The sequence below is a fragment of the Pleuronectes platessa genome, chromosome 18 (genome assembly GCF_947347685.1).
Source record: "Pleuronectes platessa chromosome 18, fPlePla1.1, whole genome shotgun sequence".
NCBI classification, from domain to species: domain Eukaryota; kingdom Metazoa; phylum Chordata; class Actinopteri; order Pleuronectiformes; family Pleuronectidae; genus Pleuronectes; species Pleuronectes platessa.
In genome coordinates this window covers 5812561-5827275 of record NC_070643.1, presented here as the reverse complement: position 1 = coordinate 5827275, position 14715 = coordinate 5812561, and the positions used below count along the sequence as shown (strand labels likewise).

General features: G+C 40.6%; 1 protein-coding gene across 1 annotated transcript in view; it reads left to right on the top strand.

Annotated features, from left to right (window-relative positions):
* Positions 1–14715, top strand: part of khdrbs3 (KH domain containing, RNA binding, signal transduction associated 3) — a 107872-nt gene that overhangs the window by 43773 nt on the left and 49384 nt on the right. Inside the window, exon 2 of the mRNA XM_053446999.1 lies at positions 3707–3825. Within this exon, the coding sequence (XP_053302974.1) occupies positions 3707–3825 (119 nt within the window). The remainder of the gene's footprint in view (positions 1–3706; positions 3826–14715) is intronic.

The following is a 14715-nucleotide window of genomic DNA, read 5'->3' as shown; positions in this document are numbered from 1 at the left end:
CACACGTCTCAACTGTCTTCCTTCAGAGGCAGCCTTGGTTTTGTACTTGTTTGATTGTCTGAAGACTAAAGAAAGATCACTTTATCTAAAAGGAAGTTCAAATTCTTCCAACTCCCCTACCTCTGCATACCTGGACTGATTATGACATTTGGATTGTTGGTTTCAAATTAAAAAAAAACAGAAAAACATGGCACCTTGCAAGTTGACACTTCTTTGACTCCAATATCCAGTTTGCATGTATCATTATTTTTGTTTGCACAAAAAGGGGTTATTACTGACATGTTAGGTGTTATTACTTTCAGGTTCATGTTACTTTTGCTTCTTACTAATCGTCTTACTTATCCTGTCAGACCCGATTGTGGTAATATCACTGAGTTATACTAGGATTTTAGATTAAATCTATTCAAATTAAATCAGAGCAATAATAAATATATATACACATATAGGACTAAGTTGAAAGTGTGCAGCTCCTGCCATCCTCAAACAGAAGCAAAGCAATGAAAACGTGTGTTGAGTAAGAAAAGGAAATCATGTATAAGCAGCACCGACCTTTATCAGGGGAACACGGTGTACATGCATATTCAATAACATATACACAGAGGGACTGCCCCAGAGCTCATAGAGTCAGAAATAAAGACATCTTCTACCTTCCATATTTCTTTGAGTCATTTCATTTGAATGTTCGAGCAGCTGAGACACACATTGGCCACTGAAGAGTTTCATTCCTAACACAGCTTCACTCGTCAATTTTGTTGCTGTAGATGCATATTCACTTGGGTTATAGCTGTAGTCTGAGGTGCTTTAGCACTTAGCATTTGTAGGTCTGCTGTGAATGATTGTGGCTATAACATACCATGACATGGTGATAGAAAAATGTCCAGTGACTAACACTTGTTGTTCCATTCTGAAACTGCCGTAGCGATGTACGTTATCTGCTAAAAGAAGACAAAAAACAATGATTACATTATCTTGTCTGAGATTTTACACGTAATGTTTCCTTGTTTTACCTTGGTCCCCCTCCCACTTCCCCTTCAGCCCTTGTCTGCTGTGCTTTTAGACAGTAATGTTTTTCAGCACACACTCAGAATTTACAGTTGGTGGAACATGAGGAGATATTAGCAGAATTTGACAGAAGCACACCTTTAAGGAACAGCAGCCATAACAATAGACAAAGAGATCTTTACTGATGCTATTTCTCAAACGATCAAAAAGAGAATTTCAAGCTATGCACGATTCACTTGCAGCCAGAAGAGCTTCTCACTGTGGTTAGTTAATTCACCCTCGCCGATTCACCATTGCCGTGTTCAGAGTGAGCTCATCTACTTTTGCTGCTTATTACACTGGTGGGGTCTCTACAATTTGAAATGGAAAAAAATATTTTCGGGGCAAATCTGGAAAATTGTGCTGAAAGTTTGAGAGAGAGGATGGTTTGTAGTTGAAATGGTTTCGTTCTTAATCTCCCAACATATCAGAGCCTGAAGGTTTTGAGGACAAGGCTTGGTGTAAAGGAGGAAACTCCATCTTGGCATGTTGCTAGGCAATGCATTAATATTAAAGCCCCCCCTTGGGATAAACTGAAGCTTAAAGATATCTCCATCTGAAGATATGTCTTTTATCCTCGTTAAACCTCATATCAGGGGTTTTCATTACATTCTGAAATGAACGCTGCAGAGCTTTGCTGAGGAATCACAAGCACCTTTTTAGTTTCTTGTTTGCCTGGCTCATTTCTCATCTTGTGTAATTGAAAAATATAGGCATGTGGTGAATCTGGGTGTTTAAACATGGGGACATGTTTGAGTTTATCATGCTTTTACATAACAGACCTTATTTTTGCCTGAATCTAATCATCAGATCGAATTTTTAAGCACGCTTCAAAAACTGAAAAGCTGAAGCATCACGATTGCTGTGTTTTTTTCATTTAAAATCACTTTGCGTAGGAGAAGTCAATCCGTGATGGAGTTCACTCTCTGCCTTACCCTTTCCCCTGCTGGGCTTTTAGCCTGGAGTCTTTGTCGTAGCCTCCCTCCACCTCTCAGCTGCCCTCTCTGCAAAACAATTTTCCTGGCACTGAAACACAGATGTTATCCATCTGATTAAACATGCAAGGTTAAATCTCCAAATACATCAAAGTCTACCTCTCCCAAACGAAGAAGCGCGACAGCCAATAGTTTTGATCGCCCGGAGGTGCAGGCTCCAGTGTCCTCAACATCATTTTTTTTTTTTATTAGGAACATGAAAGGGACTCTAGCACATGTCGTATCTGTACAAGTAGATTGGTGTGTCCTCTCAAAAGGGGAGATGAAAGACGCTAAAAGAAACCTAACAATTTTTCATTTGTCAATAGAAGCAGAATTTGTAGGGGTCGCTAAGCTGACCGACAAATTGTTGAGCAAATCTGCTGACTATTATTCAACTGTCTCCCAGTTGCTTCCAGTGTGTGACGCTGACTGCTTTTAATTTTGTAGTCTTCAATCCCAGAGATAACTCCATGAAGTCATCAAAGGATACTTTGTTAGTCTTTGTTCGACGCCTCCAGAGCCACACACGTAAATTTACAACCATGTGTCAAAGTCGTCATGACTATGAACCTTGACCTGAATTTTTGTGATATGGTGGAGCTTCCCTCTGGGAGAACTATCAAGTAAAATTGCTCCATCTTATTAAATCTAAAGACTTTCTGCTTTTGATATCTTTGGGTTTGAAGATGTGACTTTGAATTCTTTCTCAACAGTCTATCAACCGATACAAATCACAAGATTACAAGAACAGTCAAACTATTTGGGTAATTAATCTAATTTGCTACATGTTTTTTCGAGAAAAGAACATTGGTACAACCTGACAAATTGGTCTGCAACGAAAGAGGGTTTCCATAAACAGCTTGCTTGGTATATAAATGTCAGAAAATATTAAAAAGAAAACACCCATCAAAATGTACTTAAGCCCAATCTGTCATATTCAGATTCCTTGTGTTGTAAGACAATGCAAGAAGCCAGAGATATATGGTTAATCATCATAGAAGAAGCATAAATATATATTCATAGTTGGATTTACGATGGCTTAAGTGATTAATCAGTTATGAAAATAGTCATTAGCTAATTAATTTTCTGTAAAATGAGTAGTTGTTTTTTTAACCTCTAATTTTATTGCTCTACCAATATAGAAATTGGAGGTGAAAGCATTGCTTTAAATGAAGACTGTGAACAGGGATAAACACCTGGGTCGTGATCAAAAATACAACTGCCAACACATTCAGAGTTCTCTAGTTAACCTGCAATTTACAAACACAAACAGCAATGGAGGAGGAGCAGTTTCTGGTGTGAGGGTTGGTTGCATGCTGAAACCTTCTGTTGGGCAAAGGTTCACTGATTAGTGGTGCCACAGAAAGTTTTTGGTACCAATGTGGTTGTCCAGAGCCAAAACTAAAACCTGGGCTCGCTGACCTGGCAACCAGAGGTACAGCCAGAGTGCATGCACAGCAATGCAGGTGGACTGAAACAGTTGCAGCACATAAATCTCCTTGTACTTGAGAGCGGACAGAAACCTGTCTACAAAAGCATGGAATTCCAATTCTATGGGAGATGAAAAAAGAAGTGTATTTCATGACATAAATATATGCTTTTAACTGATGATTGTGTTACAATCTGCATGTTTCTGCTGATTTTCATCATTAACCCATTACTTTTCTTCTTGTCTTTTTTTTTTTTAGAGATCGAAAAAATTCAGAAAGACGAGGGGAAGGAGGAGGAGAAGTTCATCGACGTTGTCATCAACAAGAACATGAAACTGGGCCAGAAAGTTTTAATACCAGTCAAGCAGTTTCCTAAAGTAAGTGCTATAGTACCACCACCAGAGACTTCTCCAAGAATGTGATGTGCACAGATAGAGAATTTTAGATGGTGTTATTTATAGATAATGAAGCCGACTACAGTTGCTCTAGTTTTGATTTCAATTTCTCACAACAGCCACTTGACAGTTTTTGTTGATGCTTCATGTTATTAGATGTAGTGTATCTGGAAGACGGCAAACAGGCGGAGTGTCGGCTGACAGAACTGGGGTAGAACTGTATTAGGGAAGTTACTTCCTGTCTGAAGCATCGTCGACGCTTCTGAAATGTTGCAACTGTAAACCTCGCTCCTCCCTCAGACACACACCTCTCCATCGCTCTGACATGGGTCAAAGATGGGCTGATATCTCTGGGTTTATGTCTACTAGGGATGGGCATTCGATTAAATTGTCTTAATCGATCGTCGGGAGTATTAATGATCGATTTTTGATTAATCATTAATATTTTTATATTCAAATTCACTATTTAAAGTCTATATTAAAATGTAGTGAAAATAGAAAACACAGCGTGTTTCTTCATTGAGATCTTTATTACAAGATGAACAACTCTTGTGGCAGTTCAACGGGATCAGTTTAATGGTTACACTTGAAAATATGCGCTGCTGTACTCTTAAGCCCCAATGAGAGAGCAGCAGCTAGCCGCTGAGAGCTAGCCTAGACCCGGGTCTGTTCGGGTTCCCTTCCCCGTGGACTGAGGGTCCGTGTGCGGACATGAAGCCGAGCAGCAGAGGCTAGCTCCGGGCTTCTTCCTCCAGCTGCCAACATCCTCACTGTGCTGCGTTCCAGGCAACTCGGATATTCCAACCTCCTGCCAAATAACGAAATCCAGTTTTGATGAAAAAATTATGTCATAGACGAAATTCTTAATGATCAATAATTGATCGTCGATTAATTATGCCCATCCCCAATGTCTAATGGTTTGACGTATGACCATGTGTGCAGTGAAATGCAATGCAGAACATTCAGCTGCGGCCTCTCATTTCCATCTACTGCCGATGGTGACTGCAGCTAATTGAGTTGAGGGCAGGTCAAAGTGAAACTGTCTTGTCAAAGATGGTTTGTCCAAGAGGAACTGACACTCTGTAACACAACTGCACAACCAGTTCTAACACATCTAACACAGTGAGACGTCTTAGTGTTTTGTTTCCTGTCTCTGTCAGGAATGGCGTTTTTCTAAATGAATTTTTAATGAAATAATATTGATGACATAGGCTTACAAACCATATTTAAAATATTTGAACCAAGACTTTCTGTATTTTGAATGACAAGTTCATCAATGTTGAGGTGTGTGAGATGAACAAGTGTTTGGTGGACACGCAAACCTTCTGCCTTCTAGTTTGACTGATCGTGTTTAAGCAGGCTTCGGTTGCCCGCTGGTAAACTGTCAGAGCAAAAGAGAAGGAACGCATTGACAGAAATACATTGGCTCTCTGCTATTTCATGTACCTAAAGTCATAGGCAGATAGATGTTAAACATTTGCTAAGATGTCGTCTGGACCTAAAACACCTACAACAAGTTTCACTGCTGATGTTTTGTGTGGAGCCTCGTCTGACCAAAGAAAGTGATCAGACTTTAAACCGTGCGGCACAGATTTCTGCTGTCTACACAGGAAGACACAAAATATTGTCCCTTGCCCCCATTCATAGAACGAAAGCCGAAGGGCTTCGAGATAGACAATCTTGTCAGACACATTTGGCTCAACAACCCCTCCCTAGGAAGTTAGTCAATGGAAATTGATTAATAATTAAATCATTGTTTTGAGGGTACAGTAGATTTCCTCTGATACCTTGTAGATCCGTGCCTCAGCTGAGAGTGAATATGCAACGCGACACAGAACTCCCATGTACCGAGTCCTCGACAGTCAGCTTCGGTGTGACCTCCCTGTGAAGTCGTTTGCAGTTGCCACATTCGAGAGCACTTCAGCCTCACAAGGAGCCACGCAGCGGTTTATTGGCGCCACACGCACTGTGCACGACAGGGATTTCCCACTGGGAGCGGGATGGGGAGGCTGATGTTAGATTAAGAGGGCCACTCTTACACGTCTCTCCAGTTTTCACCTCAGCCCTCCAGGGGGGAGGGGAGTGGAGACCTTCAGTGAGTGGATGGAGAGAGCAGGGAGAAAACAGCACAGGAGTCAGACACTGTCCCAATAATACCCTCGAGGTAAATTTGGGTTTAGTTTCCTGGTGCTTTCCTCCTCAAAATCACTAGAATTTTTATGACCTGGACAGTAAAATAATGCAGTCAGTTTCTGGGTGTAAAAACCAACAATATACCAGATTTTATATTAGCCCACACCCAGCGTTTACTTTAAAACTTCATTTTAGCTTTAAAGACCCACCGCAGAGTCGTATCAGCTCAGTGACACATCCTCACTCCAACAGACTCTTTAATTTAAAATGAGGAAAGAATGAGTACCAGGCAAAAGTGAAACAATAGTTATTACAATATTTATAACAGAGGTTATATTGGTAATACAGATCTTTTCAAATTCTAAACTCTTGTTAAAAAGATGTTGGGCCTTACACCCAATGCCAAGCACCACAATAGAGTCGGACTTGAGCAAAAAAAACATGATCTGAAGTCAAGTGCACTCTATTTCACTTTATGATTATTTTAAAGGCTGGTTAAACACCTACATATGTACACTCCGCTTGTTACACACACACACACAGATGATGATCTGTCATGCATGTGGTGAAACTGGTTTCTCTTCAGAGATGTGTTACCTTTACTACCTTCAAATCTGTGCTGGTCAAATCCAAATTGATATTTTTCTTTTTAAATATTCAAGTGCTAATATGATTCACCCTGAGAGCAGTAATGTCTGTAGCAAGCTGCATGCATACAACACTTGTTGAGATATTTCCGGCAGGATCAAATTGGTAGACTGACAGACCTACATCACTGCCAATAATAATAATAATACACATATTCAACTGTGCCTCTCTAGACACCCAAGGACATCTTACAATATAAAGTTCAATCTCTGTGCTTTTGCTGAAGCTCCAGCTGAATTGCATTGTTGGAATGTCAGACTGTTTTCTAGTTAGGCAGATGCCACATCTTTAAGAATATATCGTTTTTTGCACCGTCCTTTGAAGTGATTGAACTTTTTACAGTATATCGGTTATGAAAGTGGCCACAGTGACTTGTTTTCAACTAATAAAAAGTCTCATATATCAATATATACTGCATGTTTATATTTATGTACATTTACTTGGCACTAAAAGCTAACCTAACTAGCAGCATTTCAACCTGACATAAGTAACCATATGTCAGTGTAGTTATGATCTTTAGGAAACTTTGCTTGAACTCTGAGTCATTAGGTGATGACATGTAGAGCTGACATTAATTCTCCAAAAACAATCTCGATGAGCACTGATGTACTACATATGTACTGTATGCCGTGTCCTCAGAAAGCTGATCTGAATCCCCTAGGTTCACAGCTAAACAGATTTGCTCTGACAGCTTTGATAAGTAGAGCCACTAATACGCTGTTTAGAGCTCCAACAAGCCAGCAGAGGAAGACAAATTCAATTTGTTCTGTCTGACAGGTAGCAATGGCAAGAGTGATCGGTTTGACTTGAATGGGTTTGCTTCGGAGCTGCGAGCATCACCTTTCGGCTTCTGGCATTGAAGTGGCACAGCCATTTTCCAAATAGACATTTAGAGGCATGTGCAGAGAGGTTAAATCCATCCTCCACAAACATAGCTTTTCATCAAAATGAAGCAGGTAAGAACACCACGCTGCAGGTTCGAATCTGCTGATTCCCAGTGATAGAGCTGTTCCTCGCAGGTGATTTTTTTAAAACCAAACACTGATGGATTTCTAGACTTTCTAAGATGTTTAGAAGACTGATTATGTTATAGTGTTACATGGTTTAGGTCTGTTCTGTCACTTCTCCACCTTTTCTTTATCCTCACCCAACGGCTATTTATTTATAAAAAAGAGAAGAGGAGACATGGTTAAACATTTCTATGGAATAGAAAGAGTCTAATTCTGTGTCTCGCTTCCAATACTCCTATTCTTACATTTGAGTCTGTTAGTATAATCACACTGGCAGGTATTAGAACATAATATTCGTCAAAATATTGAGTGTAAAACGTCCTCAATGGTCACCAACTCTGTCTGCCTGTAAAATGCATATCTTGAGAACTGCTCATCTCAATGGCTTCCCACTTGGCGTGTGTATTGTTTAACACACAAGGAAGAGCAGTATCGAATTTGGTGCTTTCTTGAATCGAAATATGCTGACTATTATTACACTTTGAATAGCGAGCGCTCTGTAGCAGTGGGGGGGCTGGGACTCAACAGCAGCAACGACAAATGATTCTCCAGTTGGGGGTTCTGCCTGCTGAGTCTTCACAGAAATTTGAGTAAATAGGTGAACAGCTCTTCAGGCAGCCGCGGTGGAGCAGCTTCATGGTTCTGTGGACTGAGTCCTGCAGCAGGTCTTCATTTGCCGCAGCTCAATAACTGCAGGTCACTTTTACAGTTTTCAGAAAGAAAACTGCAACTAGCATTATTATGGGAAAATCACTATTATTTTTCTAATTTGTGAAAAAGGAGGGTTGATGAAGGAGGAACTATGTGTGCAAAAAGCAGGCGGTAAAATATTTGGGCGTTGACGTCCAGTTCACAACAGCCATGTTTGATTCAGAACATCACGACCATGTTGCTATGCCAGTGAGTATGCTGTGTGGACAGCATTCTACATGCAAGAGAATCAGCAGAAAGATTTTAAACCATGATTTCACTGATAATTACACATAATGTGAGCCTACTCAGGAAATAGCCGAAACTGCGGGCCCCGTCTCAGAGAGCATCTTTTGGCAGACAGCACTGCAGGCCATTAGCGAGGCGTAAGGAGTCCCACTGGTTTATTTCCAGTTCAGACTGTGGCTTTTCTCTGCGCTGGGAGCGGTGATTTATCCTTCTGCTGTCGCTCCTGTCCTGCTGCCCTCCGCACAATCACGGCGCCGGCTCTCTGCGAGCGCACACTTTCGCCAGCCTCGCAGTAATACATTCAGCACATGATGAACAGATCTCAGAAGCCCACCCCCCTCGCCACCAACCCCCACCATCCCCCCAACCCAAGTTAAGTGTGATTAATCATACGTTATCTATCTACTTGTGTCCGCTGTCTCTCCATTCATCCATTTCCTCTCTGTTCCGACAGACATCCAGGGTATGGTGCAAACAGATCAAATCCTTTTTTTTGGTATAATTTCAGTCATTGCTTCGTTTGCGTATTTTATTTTCGGCCATTTTTCTTGTGCGCAACTGGCAGCACGGCGCCGCAGCAGGCAGCAACCTGTGATTAAACACATCGGCTTTTATTCTGGTGATTACAGACAGAGGCAGCACAATCCTCTCGCAAAGTCTAATGACATGAACCGGTACAGGAGCCCAGGCAGGTTTTCGTAAGCCTCATAATCCCTCGTGATAACGTAAGCATTAGCGAAAAACCCCAGACGGATTTTGATATCTGATAAACAGCGGGGATTACAGTTATGTGTTCGGTAAGACTCATATATTTGGATTGTCCATATGAGGAGATGTGTGTGTGTGTGTGTGTGTGTGTGTGTGTGTGTGTGTGTGTGTGTTTGTGTGTGTCTCTGCAAATGTATTAACTGAGAGCTGATGTGTTTAAATATCAAGATTACGACTTCTGTCTGACATTTACTGGCATTAGTCGAATAAATATCAAGCAAATCCTCCTGATCTCTTGTTAAATAGTGAAGGAGTTAAAATGGTCAGAAACCATTATCACTATATCATGCACATATGATTGTCTGAAGTGGATAAAAACTGTGTAAATCTCATACGTGAACAAGTTGCAAAAAGTTATACGCCTACATTAAACAGCTTTTTTTTTATAGAGCCTAGGGAAGATTTACAAGGTCTCTGTTTGCACCCTTCACTCTACATTGACTACAGCATTTTCCTCATCCTAAGGTTTCTCTATTTGGCGATTTGATTAAACAAATGAAATTGCAATATACAAGATTTAAGCACAATCTGCCCTAACATTGAAGATCTGGATTTGATTTAAACCCCAAAATCTAACTCTATCTCCCGGAAATTATCTAACTTATATAATTTATAATGTTTCTTTTTTGTAAATAATAGATCTATGTTTTGTTCTGTTTTTCTTTCGTCTAGTGTTTGATATCGGTTTTCTGTGTATGTAAAAGCTCTGCAAAGTTAAAAAGCCCAAAGTCTTTGGGAAAGGGAGCTCCCCTTAAACACCCAGTCAGTAGTTTGGCCGACACTTGCAAAGTAATAAATCCAATTAACAACAGCGGAAGCCAAAATTTCCTGCACACACTGGAAGCGGTAAACCTACCACAGCAGTGTGGGTCAGCTGACCAATCAGAGCAATTTGGGTTTTATCGAGAGGGGCTGATTAAAGTGACAGGAGCTAAAACCAAGCTTTTTAAACAGAGGCTGAAATGAAGAGCTACAGAAATGGACAGTTTGAGGAAAGTGATGTGTTTTTTCAAACGGAGCTTTTCAAGTTATAACACAAGTTAAACTTTCCTGAATATGGAAATAATATATCTCCTCCACAAACTCTAAATGTTGATATATATTATTCCCCGTACAATATCCGCTCTTGCAATACAAGACATGCTTCAATCCACTAAACCACAGTTATGTATATAGGTACTTGATTAAAGTTAAAGAAATATGCTGGTGTAAGCTGACCTGAGACAACAGGTAACATCTATGCCTTAACCCGATCATCACCACGACTCCCTACCTACAACTTGCAGAAATACTCTCCCGTACTTGACTGAGGAAAAAAATACATCCAGGCAGCAATTACATTTCTCATCAGAACATAACTGGCCAAACAAATTAGTATGTAAATGGTACTTAGCCCTTATCATGCCCAGCGATTGTGCTTTAGAGGCGTCATTCACCCAAATATAACCATAACTTTACGATTAAATAAATGGGAGGGTGTTGAGGCCGTATGATGAGGCTTTGTATGATGTCCACAACCTTCCTGATGGAAGCTCATGATGTATTTTTGTGGGCATTTAAGTCATTTCTACAGATTACATACACGGGAACAGACATTGTAGGCTTAAATCCTGAGTATTTAACAAATTAAATTCATTAAATTCATTACAACTATATTGAACTTCTACCAGCAGCATAAAACAAGATAAAAGAAGCAAAACAAATGTGGCAGGAAACAATAAAATAAGAATGTTACAAATAAACAAGATGATCAATATAAATATTTGATCACAATGCCCATGATCATTATATCTGTAATCACTATAAACTGTTTCCACTGTAATAGGATAGAAACAGCCATCCAATTAATAGAGTTGTGTTTTTTTTCTTTTTTTTCTCGGTATGTGTGCCTTTAATTAGTTTTCATGACAGATTGATTCAATTACAGACTTGCAAACAGGTAATTAATTGAACGAATTCTCACAGTTTACAAAATCGGACATAATTACATTCTGAAATGTAAGTGACCAGTAATTAAAAGTGTGTCCTTTCAGTAGCTTCGTTTCCTCAGGTGAAACGGGCACATCAGTTATAGCTGAGGATGAATTTGGATTCAGACCAAGAACATTGTCACAATTTTCCCCTTCAGCAGATTCAGTTTTGTTTACTGTTAACTCTCCACTACAGACAATGTTGTATTTTCTAAAATAGAAAAAAAAGAAAAAAAGATTTGTTCTGGCCTCAGTTCAACAACAAGCCAGCCTCTAATTGTTTCCCTGATGAAACCCAGTCTGCAGACAGTGAATTTATGTCTGCATTACATTCAGTTTCACAGTCTGTCTCATTTTCTTGTTCCTTTAAATTTGCTCCTTTGTGTTCGCTGTCTGATGCCAATGCCAAACACAGTTGATAATAGCTCCGGCAATAAAATGTTGTAAACAACGCAGTGGCACTTACAGTAGTTCGTGATCAGGGGGAAAAAAAACAAGCTCTTCGCCTTGTTCAAGCGTTTTTATCCCTCAGCAATGGGAGGAGCTGAGAGATCCACACAAACACATCGTGGACAGCTTGTCCCATTCTCAACCCGTCAGGAGAGACGGGTGCACGAAAGCTGTGGTAACACCGAGAGATGTCGGCTGTGTGATCTGGCTCCGCAAATCATTGTTCAACAGACGGCACAGCTCAGTGATCAAGGCACTATCCAGGTGGAAATGATGGATGTGCAGGACATCGGTTAAACTCAGCACATTTAAAACATTTCCGGACACCCTCTGTTCGCCCGGGCGCTACTGTCTGCTTCGATGATCCCTTTGGAAACTTGAATACATTAGAGGCAGGTGTCGGCGTGTTGGTTTATCCTAAATAAGAGATCAGCCGGACTGGTCCAATTCAAGTATTTATTGAGACGCAATGAAAGTTGAACAACATAGCTATGGACAATTAGCACAGCCTAGGCTAAATCAGTTAGCAATAGGTAGTCAATAATGGCCCCGAACAGAAGGGGTTTGATATAATTATAACAGTAGATTTAATGTGATTGGTTTAAAATATTGGAGGAGAGTCCCCGCAAATCACTTGGTTCTCCCTTATTGGTCCACAGCTGTAGTCCCACACCTCTTGACACGGAATACAGGAAGTGACAAGAAGCCATCCTCTACGCTGCCGGTTGCTAGACAACTCTCTCTCTCCTGATAGTTGGATGTTGTTTCATAAACTAGCCTTGAGTAGAAAATATTATGTTCCTGCTCCCTCGGCTGTACGTTCTGTTTGTACAGACATTCAAAACAACTTAACCAAACAATGTCAACCTGACTTTGCCTCAGATGGGACAGTTCCTTCAACTACGGGAATTATGCTTTAAAATCAGAAGTTAGAATTTAGAACAATTAAAAGATTAATTATTAACACTATGCAGCAAGGGTTATTTATAAATCATTTGTGTGAAGGCCTTATCTGGCTCAAACTGCTCATGCCCCCCCCGTCCTGTCTTTATTCGTTAAGATTTCAGTCAGACCCTCATACCAGCTAGAATTTAAATTCCTAACACAGGTTACATTTTGTTTGCTTAGGTTACTTTAAATTGAATTTTCCTGAAACAACAATTCATGTCGTATTCGATAAACTGTATTTCATGTTAATTAGTAAGTACATGTGAGCGGAGGTGCTGCAGCCATTTAAGTGATTTGAATGGAGATCCGGCGGCATAGAAGTCTGCACACATTTCAATGTGAAAGAGAACTCGTCTTACATATTCATCGGACCAAGGTCAGAACTTTGCAGGGGGCCACTTATTCCCATTTGCAATGACAGGGTTGCAACTAGCACAGTGGGGCATGGTATTTACTGTGAGGCGAGGGCTGAACACTGCTTGCTCACATCCAGTCACAGGAGTTTGCGGAACATTGTGGAACATACTGTAGCCGAGAGCTGCTGGTGTTCAGCCTGACCGGGATGAAAAGCCTACAGTCAGTTACTGCATTAGAGCGAATCACTAAAGCTCACCTCTCAAATCCCTCACCCAGGAATTGGCGGTAGCCTCCTAATAAGCACTCGCTTCCTCAACAAAAGGCAGGAGAGGTGTGTGTGAGGTGTGGAACACAACTGGCTGTTTTTTACCTCCTGCCAGCTAATTGATGACCTAGATAGTTGAGGGAGACAGCTGTATAACTCACTGTTAAAGGGAAACATGGCATGGGGGGGAAAGGCATCGCTCTCCCTTTGTCTCTTCGACCACCTCCAGCTGCTGGTGGAATTGTGCTTCGCCCGTGTTAAGGCTGTATGACTTTGATAGGTGTCTGCTCAGTACACACTTCGACATAGTCGTGCACAACATTTGGGTTTTTACGGCTAAAAAGCAGTGACCTTGCGAGCCGGTGATGGGACGACAACGTGCCAGATGCGGCAGAGTTCAAACTTTGCCCGAACACAATGGGATCATACTGAAATTCTGTCGGCATGTTTTGATATAGTAACAAATGCTTGGAATGTTTGGAACAGGAACCAGAAAGTAAAATTATCGACAATAATCGTGAATGTTGCATGTTATGGTGGAATTTCCCATTTAATATAATGTAGATGTAATGATGTTGTTATACTTTCTTACGTAATGTTGCCTAATTTGAGAAGTAATTACAGTCTGAGAGGTTAAATCTGACCAGTCTGACCCTTTGAGGTTTCTCTAGATTATAGTTGGTGGTAGAGAGGGTCGTCCGCCAACTAGAACATTCGTTGCTCGATTCCAGTCTGTATTCCGAAGTGTCTTTGGGCAAGATACTGAATCCCAAATTGCCCCTGACAGCTGTGCCAACAGTAATGACTGTATGAATGTGTGTGTGTGTGTGTGTGAAAATGACTTTTACTGTAAAACACTTGGTTGATAAGACTGGAAAGATCCAATGTAATCCATTTACTTTTTAAACTTTTAGTTTGATTTCAGTGGGGCTATACCAGTAACAATTGTACACAGTGAGAGCTTCTACCAAACCAAACCACCAATGTGGCTTCAATGCTGTTGCATGGTGGGAAGTGCAATAGCACTACCTTAGCTTACAAAGATATGTATCTTATTATTATTTGTGTATTAATAACTTATTATTCAACTTTGCACAGAAGAGTACAACTTGCTCTCACAAATCAACATTTGGTCTGTACAAAATATGTCGAATATCTCGTGCTCACAAGGTGTTAGTCTTGTTTGCCTGGGATAATATAGTGTGGACACAAAATATGGATCTTGAACAAACATCTACCTCATCGACCCTAGTCTTCTCTATTCTATGCTCCTCAAGGGCATAATTGACAGCTGGGGATGGAGAGGACGTGTCCCACCCTCTTTTCAAAATCCAGCTTCCTACTCCACTTTAATCATTCTTTGTTTCCAGCTGCCAAAAAGCAG